A 19,211-nucleotide genomic window follows, 5' to 3' on the forward strand; every position below is an offset into this window, starting at 1 on the left:
AAAAACTAAGGATAGATAGATAGATAGATAGATAGATAGATAGATAGATAGATAGATAGAGTTAGGTCCATAGATATTTGGACAGAGACAACTTTTTCTAATTTTGGTTCTGTACATTACCACAATGAATTTTAAATGAAACAACTCAGATGCAGTTGAAGTTGCAGGCTTTCAGCTTTAATTCAGTGGGGTGAACAAAATGATTGCATAAAAAAATCCTGTTTTCACTTTGTCATTTTGGGCATTAAGTGTTGCTTCAAGAGGGAAAGCAATTAATTTAAAAGATTTTACAATTAGGCTACAACATAACAAAATGTGACAAAAGTGAAGGGGTCTGCATACTTCCTGAAGGCACTTTATTATTGCAAAAATGTCACTTTTTATTCTCACACTTACTACTTCTGCTGTAGTTGCCCAGCTATCTGGTAACTCTTCACTGCCACCCAGTGCCTGTCTTACCTCCTCCTTGAACTCAACCTTGCAGTCTTCCTTTTTCAACTTCCATCATTTGATCCTTGGCTTTGCCCTCACTCTCCTCCTCTTCTTTATCTCCAACGTTATCCAACAGGCCACCATCCTATACTGCCTAAGTACACTTTCCCCTGCCACCACACAGTTTATAAGCTCCTTCAGACTGACCCTCCTGCAAAGGATATCATCTACCTGTATGCATCTTCCTCCACTCTTGTATGTCACCCTTTGTTCCTCCCTCTTCTTAAAATACATATTCACCTCCAAAAAACTCTTGACATACTGTTCCTTCAGAATAACTCCTACCCTATGTCTCCTCCCATCCATACCATGATAGAACAATTTGAACCCACCTCCGATCCATCTGGCGTTACTCCCCTTCCATTTAGTCTCTTGCACACACAATATATCAAAACTTACTTCTTTCCATCACATCAGCTAACTATCCCCCCTTACCAGTCATACTGCCAACATTCAAAGTTCCTACCCTCAGTTCCACTCTCTTTACCTTCCTCCACTTCTCCTGCCTCTGGAGACGTCTGCAGCCTTTACTTTGCCTTCTTCGGCTAACAGTAGCCTAATTTCCGCTAGCACCCTTTTGGCTAACAGTATTGGTGGCGGTTGTTGTTACCCAGGCCTCGAATGATCCTGTATGGAAATGTGCATCGTTGTCTGCATATTGATCTGGCAAAATTTTTCACTGGATGCCTTTCCTGACATAACCCTCCCCCTTTATCCAGGCTTGGGATCGGCATGAAGAAATACACTGGTTTATGCATCTCTTGTGGCTGGGTTAATAAACTCATTCAATAATAAATAAATAAATATACAAACACACTGTAGTCTGAACACAAACCAGAATGCCTAAAAAGGAAAAAAACTTCTGACTTGGCAGTTCCAGTCCCAGTGAGACACTATACAGGCATATCTATCTATCTGTCTATCTATTGCTGTTGGCATAAAGGACCCCCAGTCATGTTTCCTGACATACTTCTGCTGAATGATTACAGTGTGTCTGAGAGAGGATGTGCAGCATGGTTCATATTGGCACTCCGTTTTGTTTTCATTCTCTCCTCCTCCAGGGGGTCCAAAGTGCATCCCATAACTGAGCTTTCCCTTTTAATTAGCTTGTTGATTCAGTGGTTCTCTCTTGAAGTGATATTACTGACCCAGCACACCACACTGACCATCACAGAGTTGTAGAAGAGGTGAAGAATGTCACTACCAATATATTAAATTGACACTGTCTCCTAAGAAAGAAGAGTCTGCTTTGCCTTTTCTTATATAGTTCCTCAAGACCAGTTCAGCCTGTTATTGATGTAGACCCCCATGTACTTGTAGGAGTGGACCACATCTACAGCCACTCCCTGAACAGTGACCGGATGTAGAGGCTCTTTAGTGTGGCAAAAGTCAAAAGGTATGGTAGGCAGTAGGTTTTAAGTGACATTCAAAACTCATCTTGATGTTATTGCAGTGGAATTTAGCAGATAGGATTGGCAACCTTTGCTAGGCTGAATGGAATGTTCTTGTCAAAAATTTTCTGACGTTCTAATTTGAAAACTTAATTAATAATAATAATAAAAAGAGAGAGACGGCACCAGATCACAGATGCACACTTGTTAATGTTTCTTCTTTTTGATTGTATGCACTTTTACAGTAAAATCGTATTGATTATAACATCAATGATAAATTCTATTAGTAAAATGTGCATATGTGTATTTATATATATATATATATATATATATATATATATATATATATATATATATATATATATATATATATTAAACAAAGAGTACAAAACATGTGTTTCGCCCTTACTGGGGCTCGTCAGGTGTACGCACTTTTACATGCCCTTACCAGGATTACACTTCAGACATCAGCACCTGAGGTGAAGCCTCTGACGCTGCGCCTTGACAGCTGGTTGTCTAATTTGTGTGCGGACAATGAAAACATCAACTTACAACATCCCAAAGAATATATACCGTCTGGTCTTCCATCGGCCAAATTACTGTTGAAAGAAGGATGTATCCAAGTAAGGTAATGTAGTGCATCTTCCGCGGATAACATTAGAGAACAAAGGAGATCTTGATGTGCCATTCGTATTAAAACTTTAAGAGTTTCCCGTTAGAATAGCTTTTTCAAAGACAATTAACAAATCCCAGAGCCAAACATTCAAAAAAGTCATTCTATTTGATAGATAGAAAGAAACAAAATTCAATCACGGGCAGTTATGCTTCGAATTGATGCATATGTAACAATTCCCATGAAAATAAAAATCTGTTTAAATTGTACATCCACATCCCCATATGCATGTGGCAGAACCGCAAAGAGGCTAGTGAGTAGTGCAGGCCCGGGGATTGGCAAGCGAAGCGAGCAGGGGGCTAAGCCCCCTACTGTGTGTGTGTGTGTGTGTGTGTGTGTGTGTATATATATATATATAGAGACACTGGGAAGGTTTGGGGCAGCCACCCATGTAATATTTCCCGGCTGCAAAATTGATTAAACAGAACAGACATGTTCACACGACAGAGTCCAAACAGAACTGATCATTGTCTTTAAGATGGCGGCTTTTAAATGCTTGCAGAGGATGTGATGTCATCAGAACCGGAACCGGAAGTGACATCGTTGGTTGCCCCTGAACCAGGAAAGATTTCCCAAGAATGGTCTGCAAGGGATTGAGAGAAATAATTAGTACTCTTCGCCACTCCCTGGTCCGGAGTGGAATTACACTTATTCAGGCCTTTTAGTTGTCCCCTAAACACGTGTGTGTGACAGGGCCCCCGCCCCTCAGCCCAGACCCATCGGGTCGAGCGACCTGCACTGAGAGGTCATGAACACGAGAAAGAGCATCGGCGTTGGTGTGGAGAGAGCCCTTCCGATGAATGAGCGAGAACTTATAAGGCTGCAGATCAAGGAACCACCGAGTGACTCGAGGGTTCGACTCCTTGTGTAGGGCCATCCACTGTAAAGGCACATGGCCTATGGCAAGTGTAAACTCCCGACCCAAGAGGTAGTACCTCAACTTTGTAATCTCCCACTTGATCGCAAGAGCCTCTCTTTCCACCGCCGCATACCTGGTCTCCTGATTCAGCAGTTTCTGGCTCAGGAATATGGTGGGGTGTTCAGCGCCATCGACGCTTTGGCTCAGCACTGCTCCTAGGCCTTTGTCCGAAGCGTCCATCTGGAGAATAAAAGGAAGCGAAAAAAGTTAGGTGCTTTCAAAACAGGTACTGACGTCAGGGCCCGTTTTAATTCACTGAATGCAGCTTCTGTCATATCGGTCCATACCACAATGTTGGGGGCCCTCTTCCTTGTTAGATCACTCATGGGCGCCGCTCTTTCCGAAAAGTGAGGCACAAACCGGCGGTAGTACCCGGCCAAACCGAGAAAAGCTTAGACTTGCCGCTTGGTTTGCAGACGGGGCCATTTCAAAATGGCATCTACTTTAGACCACTGTGGCTTTACAGTACCACAACCCACCAGGTAGCCTAAATATTTGACTTCCTTCAATCCAAAAAAGCATTTTTTTGGTTTGTTCTGAAGACCGGCGTCACCCAGTGTCCATAATACTGCTCGGACGTGCTGTAAGTGTTCCTACCACATGCTGGAATAGATGACAATGTCATCTAGGTAGGCAGCACTGTACGTGTTATGGGGCGGAGCACTTTGTCCACCAGACACTGGAGCCCCATGTAACCCAAATGGAAGGACACGATACTGCCAGTGTCCACTAGGGGTGCTAAACACGGTCCGTTAAAGGAACCTGCCAGTACCCCTTGGTCATGTCAAGTGTGGTCAGATATTCTGCCTGTCCAAGCCTTTCAAGGAGGTCGTCCACTCGAGGCATAGGATAAGCATCAAATTGGGAGATTTGATTAAGTCAACAGAAGTCATTGCAAAACCTCAAACTTCCGTCGGGCTTACTAACCAAGATTATTGGGCTGGACCAGGGACTATAACTCTTCTCTATTACTCCTAAATCCAGCATGCGCTTGATTTCAAGCTCCACTTCTGCCTTCTTTGCCTCGGGAAGATGATAGGGACATTCTCGGACTATAACCCCAGGTTTGGTCACAAAGTCGTGGACGATCAGAGAGGTCCTTCCGTGTTTTTCATCTACCACCTCCGGAACGGACGAGATAACTGCTTCGAGCTCTCGTCGCTGTCGGGTGTTAAGTTAGACCCAAAGTTAAGTGTGTTGGTCTGAGCAAAGAATGAGCGGTGCCGGCCAGAGGAGGGATTGGGGTCCCTTTCCTTCCACGTTTTCAGCAGATTCACATGATATATCCGCTCGCTTGCATTCTCATCCGTGCCCGCGGATCCGGGGACTCCAGTGCAAACTCCTGCTTGTTTCGAGAGGGCAGTTTAGTTGGGACGTAATCTCCATGGCGTCCGTTAAAGGACTGTTCTACTCTCTCAGGTTGGAAAGCCATCCTAGATGTTTCTACAACTCTGACAAGCTCGTCTATGCTAGTAAACTCCCCCCAGACTGGCTGAGTGAAATGCTCAGGTATGTTGTTTAGTAGGATAAAGCACGTCACTTTTTTTACAATTTGAAAGGTGGAGCACTCAGAGGGTTTTACGCACACTGCCACCTTTTCCCAAAGAGCATCAACCTGCTTTTGGGTAGATCTCTCTGGATCTAGCTTCCAGGTTTGCAAAAACCTCACCTGCTGGTCTGGGGACCCCCCAGCTTTCTCTGGGGCCTTGGCCCCTGCGGGGAGGACAGCCCTCTCCCCCGAGAGGGCATAATATGTCCATGTCACTTCCCCCACTGAGACCGACGATGGGAAACTTCAGCAATCCAAGCAGCACACAGCTATGAAATACTTTTCTTCCTACATAGTTGTATCAGGACCAATACTCCTCCCAACCTCCACCTCATTCCCCCCCATACCAATCACACACTGACCACCCCATCCCCCCACTACCTAATTTTGCTATATATTGCCTTTGATTCTTGTATGTCTAAGCAGTAAGAAAAAATAGTTTGTTTATTTTACGTCTGCCCCCATGTCCAGTCTGTGTCGGGTTGGGCGCCTATATAGCACCTTTTCACTATATATATGTGGGCGGCACAGTGGCGTAGTGGGTAGCGCTGCTGTCTCGCAGTTGGGAGACCTGGGGACCTAGGTTCGCTTCCCGGGTCCTCCCTGCGTGGAGTTTGCATGTTCTCCCCGTGTCTGCATGGGTTTCCTCCCACAGTCCAAACACATGCAGGTTAGGTCGATTGGCGATTCTAAATTGGCCCTAGTGTGTAGTTGGTGTGTGGGTGTGTTTGTGTGTGTCCTGCGGTGGGTTGGCACCAGCAGACCCCCGTGACCCTGTGTTCGGATTCAGCGGGTTGGAAAATGGATGGATGGATGGATGTTTAAAATGTAGTTTATTTTTCAAGAATTTTCTCTGAGATAAATCTGTGCTCTGACTGCACTCTCATAATAAAGTCTACTCACCCTGTATCCGCTCATTACAAAAAAATGAGCTGGGTTCCACAGTTCTGGAATACATCCAGTCTTACTTCTTTGACAGGTTTATTTATTCAGTGATCTCACTTATAAACCACTAATGATGAGAGCATTTACATGTTTGTAATGGTATTTGTATGTGAGATGACTGAATAAGTAAATCTGTCAATAAGTGAGATCAGTAGGCACATCGCTGTTTTGTCAGGCAGCATTATTATTAAGGTGTTTGCACATTCACATAAATATGTTGGAATTTGGTAAAATACTTGACAATTGGACTCCTTTCAAAGACACCCTTATTGACTTTAAATAATCCAGTATAGGTGAACATGGTTAAGCAGTGTATATCTGAGAGCATTTAGTGCAAAGCTTGTTTATGCTCCCCACCCTCACATGATACAGGAATGAATACCGACAAATATATCCACATTAATGTTATTGTTTGGTGGTGAATCTGGAATAAATGCACACAATTCTGTGGTTTACTTGCATACAATGTAAAAAATGAATGATTTTTATAGCTGTACTTCTGTTAATCTGGAATGGCAGCATTAGAGCAGAAATCAAAGTTGAAAGTGGTACTCCCCTGTAGTGACTCTGATAACTAATGGTCACTTTCAAAATGTTTATCTACACATTAAAAAAATGAATTAACTTTACGAGTGTGCACACCTGTAACTGTCGTCAAACTTTCAACTGGAAGTGACTGACAGTTGTTTCAACCAGCCAGCAATCTTCCTTTCTTTTGAAATCATACCTAACTTTTCTGTACACTAAACTCATATTTTGTGCGTACCACCTGTTTATGCTGCCATCATACTGATTTTGTGTTCCCAACTCAATAATTCTTATTCCCCTCTTGTTTTGTGTGCCCCACATTTTAATGCTGACATCCCTTATATCTCATGCACATCACCTGTTATTTTGAGCCCGCCACTTGTTTGGATTTTCTGCTACTTGCCTTTTGGGGCCACCACGATTATTACTTAATGTAATTGACACCAAAAGACTGTTATTAACATGTGGCATGATACTGCTAATTTTAAATGTCTTTGATTCACCAATAAATCAACAAAGGAATCTGTTAAAACAGCCTTTAAGCCTCTAGGTTGAGTCAAAAAGTTCATGTTGCAAGGCATGTCATATTCTAAAAATAACTATTTTTCTAGATTACAAATTACATTGAGCATATTGTGGAACATTGTAAAAATGTGATTATGACAACTAAGTTGAGTTTGCTGTAATTATTTTAATACTAGTAACGGAACACTGCACGATAACATTAGTGAATACACTTGACTGGAGCATTCCTAGTTTTCGTCCTCTTTCTCTGTACGTTTGTCATTCATTTGCTCAGAGGTTGATGCGCTTGTTGCTTCGTAAGCATCTGGTTTTCTCCACCCCAGTTGCCCGCTTCTTCTCTTTTTTTGTCGGCATCTTTTCACATTAAAACTGATTAAGTCAGTGTTTGCGTTGCAATTAAATAGCACATTTTCTTTAATTTTTCACTTAAGCTGGCACTTAAATCATTCTTGAGACAAGTTGAAGACTTAAGATATGAAGAGATAGGAGAAATGACAGCGAAGGTGGTAGGGATGAGAATGGTGCCCATATGCATGCGCCGCTGCAGAGAGCTGATTCTAAAATAAAATAAAAATATAAAGAGGAATAACCTTGGAAGTCAATCATCACCCTGAAAGTGGATAGTAGACCTCACGTAGTATATGTGTACCAAATTTCAGGTAAATCGGTCAAACGGTTTGCGAGCTACAGGTGATTTAAAATCCTGGACAGACAAACGAACAGCCACGGTAGCGTATTATATAAGAAGATGTTAAATTATTGAGGAGACTTTCCTACTTGTTATAAATTATGCTAGATGCATTGCAAACTTAAGAAAACCATGATTTGGGAAGTTTTTACATTTAACAGAATACACAATGAATCTCTTGGAATAGAGGGAGGAGCCATTTGCAGTCTACTGTATGAAACTAACATGCTGCTTTAATTCTTTTATCTCTCTTCCAGATGTTCTGGTTGCCATGTCATATTACTTTAGGTATCTCTGAGGTGTTCATATTTAAATGGTCAGACCTTTTGTTAAGATAAATTTGAGATGAATAGATGGATGTAATTGAATTCTTAGTGGAATGCTTAAGAATGGTCTGAACAGTACAAGAAATGATAAGCCAAAACCAATACCAGAAATCAAGGTTCAAAATGAGTTTGCTTTTCCAGAGAGAGTTTCAAGTAAATTGATTATTCCTGTGTTTTATGAGAGTCTTTCTTTTGAAAGATTTAATGGTTGGATGACCTGAACGGCACAATGCCATCTTAAATATCAACAGCATAGTGACAGCAAATGCTACAAACAGCTGAAGTCAACTGACTGACAATAGATGCTGTTGGCACTGATGACATACCACTCACATACTGTATGGTGGCACAATGAAATTATAAGAAAATTGTGAAAAAATAAACCATATTTTAAAAATAAAATAAAACAAACAAAAAAGTCAAAAGGTAATCCATGAGTTTCCCAAAGGCTAGTGGAGGCAGGTTCAAAGTATTGTATTCTGTCAACTCAGGCCCCATCTCATATGATACAAAACAGTAACAGTACAGTACCTACACTACTTTAATGTTGTGCCCTATTAATAAAATGCATTCCTGTTAAACAAAATAGATTTAGAATAAATGAATTTGACAAAGACATATTTTGACCAATGCATTTTAAATATTTTGTTAGCTTTTATTTTGCTGTAGATTTACCCAATATAATCGCAAACCTGTGTGACTAGATACCTGGAATTTTTAACGTAAAGAGCTTCTTTTCATGTATCTTTTCTTATGCTTGTCAAACTTATAAGAAATGAAGGTTCTATGGTCCTGGGTGTGGAATAAAACAGGATTTACTTTTTGGTGGATGATACCATCATTTCATGCCTGAGACTCCACTGCTGGTAATATACAGTATTATCAAGCAGTGTTCTAAACTGATAAAGTTATTTATGACGATAGCCCTTTAGTATTCTTTTTCTTGTGATGGTGATAAACTTATGGTCCCACCATGTTTCTGGCTTCTTCTCTCTACTAATATAAAACTGTTATTGTACCTGCCTCTTTCACTGGTATTTAAGCACATGCTTTATATTCATCTCTCTTTGATTCAGTTGTTTGATGATCTTTCATTTGCTTCACTTTATGTAAGTCCTTAAAATTTAATCTTATTTCACCAGATATGATTTTTTTTGTTTTGTTTTTTTTTCTACCTCTAGCTATTTTATGAAGACGATTTCCTTTTCATTTCCTATGGTAAGATGTAATTTATTTTTAATATATTTGTTTTTCAGTCAAAAATGCTTAACAGTTATAGTGAGCGGAAGTATGTTAGGATGTTATTTCCAAAAGTAAAGGTTTATGGTTTTTTTTGTCTTTTTAAAGATGATCTTATCCTGAATAAACCAAAATCCATCTGGAGAGGTGAGTGATGCAGTGTGGGAATACGTTTAAAAACTGAGTGGTTACTAAAATACCTCCTGTAATCCAACATTAATATTTTGAATTGATAAAAAGCAGCAGCAGAAATTGCAATTGTAAAATATCATAATACTAAAGTCAAATCACCAATCAATGCTGGATTTTGATGGGCTTTTTGCATCTTTATTTAGCAGTGCTAAAAGAAATGGAAGAAAGAGACACAATTTCATCTTTTGCCAATGCAGATCTTTGGAATGCTTCTTTCGGCATTCAACAAAACATGAAAGGTAAATTGCAATTTTGTATAAAAGCTTTTTTTTGCATATGCATCTCTACTCCCACCAGCCTTAGGGATGCTGTGCTCCAGGGCCACACTATAAAGACATTTAATAACTTCTGCCACCTCACTTACTATGGCTAAAATGTAAAGCAGGGTGTTAAGATGACTCATTTTATTTTTACACATAGGTTGTGTTTCATCATAGACTATCTAGGACCATACTAACACAGTTGTATAGAAATAAAGATGTGACCCCAGGGTGATGTTAAGGCGCTGTATTGTTTGCTTTAATGAATAGTAAAGTATGTATCCATGTTTAAAAACTCTGAACTAAAATTAGGGTCTCAACAGGCAGAAGCTTTTCCCAGCAACATTAGGTACAAACCCGGGATCATCCCTGAATGTTATGTCAATCCTATAAGTTGATGGCTTTTTCTTAACTTGATTTTTCCATCCTAAATTGAGGAATTCCTGGAACCAGTACAAGTGTAGTGAAATAAAGTAAAAGAGTACCATGAAATTCAGAATTTTTCATTAGCAAAATGAAGAAAAACTGACTGCATTTTATCATTAAGTTCTGTGTATTTCATTGTAAATCTCTCATTAGTTAAACACCTTGAGATTATCCTTTCTGTGGAAGAGATGGCACATTGAGCCACTATGCAGTTTGCCTTTTCATTCGAGGTCTTTTTCTCCAGTCCTGGATCCTGTTGTCCATGTCATGCTTCCAAGAAAAATGTTGTTCCACCACTAGGCTATATTGTAAATGAAAAAGGTGGATGGAAAGTAGACATGTAACAATCTTTTAAATGTGAAATTCATCCACTCCATATTTTCTTTAATTTCTGGGAGCTGGAGCGTATCTTTCCAAGAAGCAACAGTTCTTCTGGTGAAGGTCATTCTGGAAGATCAGTATAGCTAAAAAACTTTTTTTTATATTTACATATCTACTTATGTTCAAGTATATATAAACCCAAAGCTAATGAGCAGGGAAGCAAGGCAAAACTATTTCCTGAGAAGCAAATAACAAAATTTAAATTCCTTATGCTTATTGTTCAACAATTAGAGAGAACAAGTTTGAAAGTTTGTTGTATACCTCCCCAAGGAACAGAGATCTAAGATCATCTAAAAAATCACACCTAAAACTAATGGAGTTTCAATGTACAATGTTCATAGGAGGACATCATTTTAATGAATATTTCATGCACAATACCGTATTTGTATTGTGCCTTGGCGTTGTATGGTGTCATCTATTTCATCTTGTCAGATTGCAAGACATTAGCTATGCTCTTCATTGTCTTTTTCTTTTATTTGAAACAAACATCACTTTTGCAAGAGATCACTTTGGGAGATAAATTCTATTTTACTTTTCTTCTGTCCTGGAATGTCAAAGAGATGGCCTATCTCAGCTTGTATTTCACGATGTCACACAAGCCATATTATACAAGACCAGGTTTTAGATACTGTAGATTGTGTCTACTTTTTGCTTTAAGATTCATAGTTAATTATAATATATTTTGCCTTGTGATCTGTTCAAAATCTATTTTATTTTTGGATTCTTTGACTTTTGCATGGTTTTAACAACTTTGTCTTGGTAGACCTTTTGTTTGGTCAATCATCTCTGTCACTAAACTGGCACTTGATCACATTTTTGGATCACCTTAAATACCAAGCAAAAAAAAAAAGGAAAGACCTTTTTTCCTTTGCCTTTAACCTAAAGGATCTTATTCAGAGCACTGAAAGTTTGTCTTCAAGAATCTTGTTACAAACTGAATAAATAAATGTGGAAACCCCAAGAGGGGAGAAGTAGAGACCAATTAGTTGATGTTTTAACAAAATAGGAATGCTATGTAAATGAAAGTCTTACTTCTGTACAAACAAACAGGTCATCAGAAATTATTTTATGTTTATTTTCTAATTTTTATTGATTCAGAATATTAATTCAAAAGCGAGTAAGTATGCAAGGTATCTAAACTCAAAAATTACAAAACAATGTTTACCAATGTTGGAAGTATTTTAAATGTCACTGTAAAGTGAATGGACATGGAAATGACTTAAAGGTAAACATATGCCTAGAAAGACTAGAAGAGCACTATGAGACTACCTGTAGGCTCCAGCCCAAATACACGTTGTTTGCAGGTTTGAAATTAAGTATATTAGTTCTTTAAAACTACGCCTACACAACAGCTCTTCATAATATATTTCTTTTAAACACATTAATTCAAAAGCTTTGATAAAATTAAGATCATATATATTTAAAAGAGCAGTAAGGAACATATAATTTTTTCTTCCCAGACTAATAAATGACATATATGTACAGTATTGAGACTGGTTTTTGGACCTAAGGAGGCATCATGATTTGGGTGTTCACCTTTCTCATTCATAGTGCAAAATAAGGAATTGATGAATCTCAAACTGTAATCTTGAGGAATGAGTAGGTGATACCTTTTGCTCCCAGTCTGGTAGTGAATGGCATTGGTATGTTTTTTAATATGGCCAAACGTAAGGAGTGCATAATGAAGTTTGTGATTGCCCAGCTTTTTACCATGAGAGATTCAATACAACTTTCTTAAAGAAGAAATTGGTATACATCACCACCATATGAATGAGATCACAGATAAGCAAAACATATTTGCTGCATTCTTGAATACGTTAAGATACCATAATAAATAAATATTTACATCTCTGGATTTGAAATTAACAGATGTAACAAACAAGAATTTAAGAAATAATGTCTGTATTATAAGCTTTAAAAAAAATCATAAATAATAATCATTCCAATGAGTTCTTGAAAAAACACTTGGTAATCAATATGTCCATGCCTTTTCTCCTGGGGCCTCATGAATAAACAGTGCGTATGCCCGTTTCCACGTTCACATCGCAATGTATAAAAACTAAACTTGGTGTAAAGCCACTCACATTATCACGTCAGCTCAAACCATAGCGTATGCAAGTTTTTGGCTCGGTTTTGCAAACTGGCGGCACCCAGCATCAAAACAGTGCTACTGTTCCAGTGTGGTTTCCTTTTATTTTTTAGATTCACATCCCTGACGCACCTTTATCAAATACACACATTAACTGCTTATTGTTTTTTAGTTTAAGGCATCTGATCTTAAGGCATCTGATTGTAATCAACCTGAAACCATGTAATGGTGCACAGAATGGCCAAACTATTCCAAGTACTATAGCTGCTTTAGTGTTGTTACTCACCACTGAGTATTTTAACCCACTGTATCTGATTGTGAAATCACAGCTCTACTGCACCTGATCAGAAAGCTCTACAGCAGATTGTGTCAAGACCAGAGAGAATTATCGGGGTACAGCTTCTGTGTACAGTCTGTTTGAACTACTCCCATTCAGGAAACGCTTCAGAGCTTTTTCTGCACGAACCATGCGGTTCAGAAACATTTCCATCCCAAGAGCTATAAACGCACTCAATCAGTCCATCAAGTGCTCTTGGTAGAACTGTTTGTACTTATAAGTACAATCACCTCACTGTAAATTTGCATTGCAGTTATAATATCACACAACCTGAGCCACTTACGCTTTCATATTGTATATTTTTCATTGTTTTTTATCGTATTATTATTATTATTGTTTTTGTTGTTGTTATTGTATAGGAAAATACGTTTATGGAGGATTTGCATATTTAGTCTCATTCACTTCAATAGAACAGAGCACATATTTACAGATGATGAAGACTCACTTTAAAGTCAATTTAGATTTCCAGACACTATCTTCTTGGAGCTCTAATTTTTCAGATGAAATGCAGTAAAGTATATATATTACATTATACAGATACATTTTCAACTTCATTTAAATAATGTTTATTAAATAAATACTGGGGGCGGCACGGTGGCGCAGTGGGTAGCGCTGCTGCCTCGCAGTTGGGAGACCTGGGGACCTGAGTTCGCTTCCCGGGTACTCTCTGCATGGAGTTTGCATGTTCTCCCCGTGTCTGCGTGGGTTTCCTCCGGGCGCTCCGGTCTCCTCCCACAGTCCAAAGACATGCAGGTTAGGTGGATTGGCGATTCTAAATTGGCCCTAGTGTGTGCTTGGTGTGTGGATGTGTTTGTGTGTGTCCTGCGGTGGGTTGGCACCCTGCCCGGGATTGCTTCCTGCCTTGTGCCCTGTGTTGGCTGGGATTGGCTCCAGCAGACCCCCATGACCATGTGTTCGGATTCAGCGGGTTGGAAAATGGATGGATGGAAATAAATACTGTTATTAAACGTGTGGACACGGTGGACAGTGGTAGCAATGAACTGCTGCCCCATTCAGGGATTGTTCCTGCCTCACTCTGCATGCTTCCTGGGACTGGCGCAACCCTGGATGGATAGATGGAGGGAATAATTAAATATGTACTATAAAGATATTTCAATGTTCCTTAAAATTTTGAAGAATCGCCATTCTAAGCTTAACATGCTACTTTAATTACCATGGGATTTGAGAAGCTAGTAAATGAAAAGATTTTAAGATTAATTTTACGACGTTCTACTTTAATAACAAAATTAACTACGTTATTAAAGTTGTCATTTCGAGCTTTTTTTCCCCACTGTGTCACCATTTTTTTTTCTTTTCTCTGTACCCTAATAGGCTTTCATATGACACTCAGACAGTGGGCTACATCTCACCTTTTCACAGTGACTTTCATATCTGAACATATCTTTTTTATTTAGGGCACTGTGTGACTTTCTGAACTTGAACTTTCAATCATCTTCCTTTTGTTGTTTATACAACTGCTTAAACCAACAAATAGTATGTTTTTCCTTGCCTCCTCTTGGTATTCGCTGATATTCGTCTTTTTCCCCATGCTTTTGCCATTGTCTTTTCACAGAACACTGAACTTAAGTGAATATTTATATTGATTTGCATATTCGACGAGGCGTAATTCTGGGAAGAGTCTGGGAGGGGCTGCAGGCGCATGCACAAGTATTACATTTCACGCAGACTGGGATTTATGTAGTGGAAGAGCTTGGAAGCTGGCTTATGCATGGTTTTCTGCTTCTGAAATTTTTTGTGTGTGCACACATTTAGACTTTTGTCCGTACGCTATATTTTAGTGTGAATTCTACGCACGGCATTGTGCATTAGGCCCCTGGTCATTGAAAGATATCATAGAGTATATTCTTCTAAAAGAAATCCAGGCTTTGCCTTTTACAGCCTCTCAGTGCTTTGGTTCATGTTATGTTGTTCATTCTTACTGAAGCTTCCTAATTTTTTTTAGCTTATTCCCACGGTCTTATTTATTTATTTGCATTTTTTTTAATATTAAATGAAGATCTCTGGGGGGTGTAGCGCCTGTATGATTTTGTGAGTATAATATTCTTGTATGGGGCCTGGCAGGCAGGCAGGCAGGCAGATAGATAGATAGATAGATAGATAGATAGATAGATAGATAGATAGATAGATAGATAGATAGATAGATAGATAGATAGATAGATAGATGGATGGATGGATGGATGGATGGATGGATGGATGGATGGATGGATGGATGGATGGATAGATAGATAGATAGATAGATAGATAGATAGATAGATAGATAGATAGATAGATAGATAGATAGATAGATAGATAGATAGATAGATAGATAGATAGATAGATAGATAGATAGATAGATAGATACTTTATTAATCCCAAGGGGAAATTCACATACTCCAGCAGCAGCATGCTGATAAAGAAAATATTAAATTAAAGAGTGATAACAATGCAGGTATACATACAGACCATAACTTTGTATAATGTTAACGTTTACCCCCCCGGGTGGAATTGAAGAGTCGCATAGTTTGGGGGAGGAACGATCTCCTCAATCTGTCACTGGAGCAGGAAAGTGACAGCAGTCTGTCGCTGAAGCTGCTCCTCTGTCTGGAGATGATACTGTTTAGTGGATGCAGTGGATTCTCAATGACTGACAGGAGTCTGCTCAGTGCCCGTCGCTCTGCCATGGATGTCAAGCTGTCCAGCTCCATGCCTACAATAGAGCCTACCTTCTTCACCAGTTTGTCCAGGCGTGAGGCGTCCCTCTTCTTTATGCTGCCTCCCCAGCACACCACCGCGTAGAACAGGGCGCTCGCAACAACCGTCTGATAGAACACCTGCAGCATCTTATTGCAGATGTTGAAGGACACCAGCCTTCTAAGGAAGTATAATCGGCTCTGTCCTCTCTTGCACAGAGCATCAGTATTGGCAGTCCAGTTCAATTTATCATCCAGCTGCACTCCCAGGTATTTATAGGTCTGAACCATCTGCACACAGTCACCTCTGATGATCACGGGGTCCATGAGGGGCCTGGGCCTCCTAAAATCCACCACCAGCTCCTTGGTTTTGCTGGTGTTCAGGTGTAGGTGGTTTGAGTCGCACCATTTAACAAAGTCCTTAATTAGGTTCCCATACTCCTCCTCCTGCCCACACCTGATGCAGCCCACGATAGCAGTGTCATCAGCGAACTTTTGCACGTGGCAGGACTCCGAGTTGTATTGGAAGTCCGATGTACAGTATATAGGCTGAACAGGACCGGAGAAAGTACAGTCCCCTGTGGCGCTCCAGTGTTGCTGACCACAATGTCAGACCTGCAGTTCCTGAGATGCACATACTGAGGTTTGTCTTTAAGATAGTCCACAATCCATGCCACCAGGTATGAATCTACTCCCATCTCTGTCAGCTTGTCCCTAAGGAGCAGAGGTTGGATTGTGTTGAAGGCGCTAGAGAAGTCCAGAAACATAATTCTTACTGCACCACTGCCTCTGTCCAAGTGGGAGAGGGATCGGTGTAGCATGTAGATGATGGCATCCTCCACTCCCACCTTCTCCTGGTATGCGAACTGCAGAGGGTCAAGAGCGTGGCGGACCTGTGGCCTCAGGTGGTGAAGCAGCAGCCGCTCCATGGTTTTCATCACATGCGACGTCACAGTGACAGGCCTTAAGTCATTCAGCTCACTAGGATGTGATACCTTTGGGACTGGGGTGATGCAAGATGTTTTCCAAAGCCTGTGGACTGTCCCCTGTTCCAGGCTCAGGTTGAAGATGCACTGTAGAGGACTCCATAACTCCAATGCACAGGCCTTCAGCAGTCATGGCGATACTCCATCTGGACCCACTGCTTTGCTGGCACAAAGTCTCCTCAGCTCTCTGCTTACTTGGGCTGCTGTAATTGTGGGTTGGGGGAAAACTTTGTCCTATGCTGGTATCAGCAGAAGGATGGGTGGAGGGTGCAGTACTCTGAGGTGAGAGTTAGAGTGGGTTAGGGTGGTCAAACCTGTTAAGAAGTTGTTCATCTGGTTTGCTCTCGCCACATCTCTCTCGATGGTGGCATCCCACTTCGAGCTGCAGCCTGTGATGATCTTCATCTCATCCCACACTTCCTTCATGCTGTTATTCTGCAACTTCTGCTCCAGCTTTCTCCTGTACTGCTCCTTCGCCGCCCTGATCTGGACTCAGAGTTCCTTCTGCATGCGCTTGAGCTCATGCTGATCACCGCCTTTAAAAGCCCTTTTCTTCTGGTTCAAAATGCCCTTGATGTCACTTGTAATCCATGGCTTGTTGTTAACATAGCAGCGTACTGTTCTTACTGGAACTACAATGTCTGTACAGAAGTTGATGTAGTCAGTAGTGCAGTCAACAACCTCCTCAATGTTCTCACTATGTGATCCCTGCAGGATATTCCAGTCCGTAGTTCCAAAGCAGTCTCTCACTGCCTGCTCAGCCTCAGGGGACCACTTCCTGAATGAGCGTGTGGTTGTAGGTAGCTCCCTCACTCTTGGTTTGTAGTGAAGCTGAAGCAGAACCAGGTTATGATCTGCTTTCCCAAGCGCAGGCAGTGGGGTGGCGCTGCATGCGTCTTTAACGTTTGCATACAGTAGGTCAATAGTTCTATTTCCCCGGGTGTTACAATCCATATACTGGGAGAAGGCAGGTAATATTTTGTCCATCGTCACATGGTTAAAATCTCCAGTAATTAGCAGAGAGCACCTCAGGGTGCTGTGTTTGTAATTTAGCAACAGCAGAATGAATGATGTCACCCGCTATCTCCGCGTTCGCCCGAGGAGGGATGTAAACAGTAACAACAATGACATGTCCAAACTCTCTGGGCAAGTAATAGGGGCGCAAACTTACGGCCAACAGTTCGATGTCCCTGCAGCAAGCGGAGATTTTAATGTTTACATGTCCAGAGTTGCACCTTGATGTTTAATTAAGTATGAAGTTCTTTTCTTTGTAAGCCAAATTGTTGTTTATCCTAACCTGTCAAAACAGGGAGGAGGCAGAATCATAATTGTATGGTAAATTCAAATATTAAACGACCTGATATGAATACCTCTGGGATCTGGGGGGACATGCAATACAGAATGCTTATAGAGGAAACTCTGGAATGCAAATAGCATCAAATTTGTGCATAGCCAATGGCCTGGTTGAAATCTGAACCCATTTGACTATTGCTGTGAGTTAGAAGCATTAGCCACTGTATCACTGTACTGCCCTTAACTGAATGTTCATGAATCCCATTGGCAGTTACTACTTAAATGAATTGTAGTAACACTATCACTAAATACTTGAGAATAGTCTAATGGTACACAGTTCACTTTAGAAAGAAATCCTAGGTCGTGCAGGTGGAGGAGGAGATACAGTAATAAGGACTTTGTGTTTCACCACCACACTTTTCAAATTTCTTCTGGTTTATCTTCAGATTCTGACATTGTCCCATTTTCTAAGGCACATTTTTCATAGGAGACATGCCAATTGCTAAATTTTAATGACTGAATGTAAAATTAATTCTCATTACTTTTGATTACATGCAAACACCTATACATTGGAAATTCACAGCGTCTGAATTGTTGAGGTTTGGTCATTTATGGCATTTAACAATAATTATGGTCTCCAAAATTAACAACAACTCAAGCATATCATCTGAAATGCTTGAAATACAGGTGTCCATATTAAGGCTTTTCAGAATTTCTAGTCATCTTCAGGTTCTCATACATTTAGACATTAAGGAAATCCATGCCCTTTTTGCCTGGAAAGGTTTCATGTCTTTCTCATTTTTCCTCCAACTGCTTATAATAACTGTCTGCTCCTTATTGTACTAAAAGTGTGTCATTCATATATAATGAATTATACAAGCAACTTCTTAAATGTTTCAGGTTCATCAATCGAGAAGGAGGCTTTTGTGAAGGTCCTGAGCAACAGCAAAATCTTAAACAGCACACTGGAGCAAGACAAGAAGGACAAGTGGATATTGGCTAAAGGTTCACAAGAAATTTTATAGTTTTGCCTTATTTTGTTTTACTGTTCTATTGTATTTCCTTTAGCCTCCTATTGATACATTGTCTTTGGATATAAATAACTTGTTCACGTTAATTTGATTTCATTTTTAATTTTCCCTTTCAGTCTTCTATAGTTTTCTTTTTATTCATTTTGCATCCTAAAATTAAATTCTATTGTGCATTTCCATTAATGCGTTTCATAAAGTAAAAGGGAGGTAGAATGAAACTTGGGCCCCAGTTTGTTATTGTACTGGTGGTC

At 40.1% G+C, this 19,211-nt stretch overlaps 1 protein-coding gene across 1 annotated transcript in view; it reads left to right on the forward strand.

Moving 5' to 3' along the window:
• Nucleotides 1-19,211, forward strand: part of LOC114644562 (uncharacterized) — a 337,895-nt gene that overhangs the window by 283,750 nt on the left and 34,934 nt on the right. The window contains exons 36-39 of the mRNA XM_051934772.1: nt 9,218-9,254; nt 9,384-9,422; nt 9,611-9,706; nt 18,830-18,934. Of these exons, the coding sequence (XP_051790732.1) occupies nt 9,218-9,254; nt 9,384-9,422; nt 9,611-9,706; nt 18,830-18,934 (277 nt within the window). The remainder of the gene's footprint in view (nt 1-9,217; nt 9,255-9,383; nt 9,423-9,610; nt 9,707-18,829; nt 18,935-19,211) is intronic.

This window comes from Erpetoichthys calabaricus, chromosome 12, assembly GCF_900747795.2.
Source record: "Erpetoichthys calabaricus chromosome 12, fErpCal1.3, whole genome shotgun sequence".
Lineage (NCBI taxonomy): Eukaryota > Metazoa > Chordata > Cladistia > Polypteriformes > Polypteridae > Erpetoichthys > Erpetoichthys calabaricus.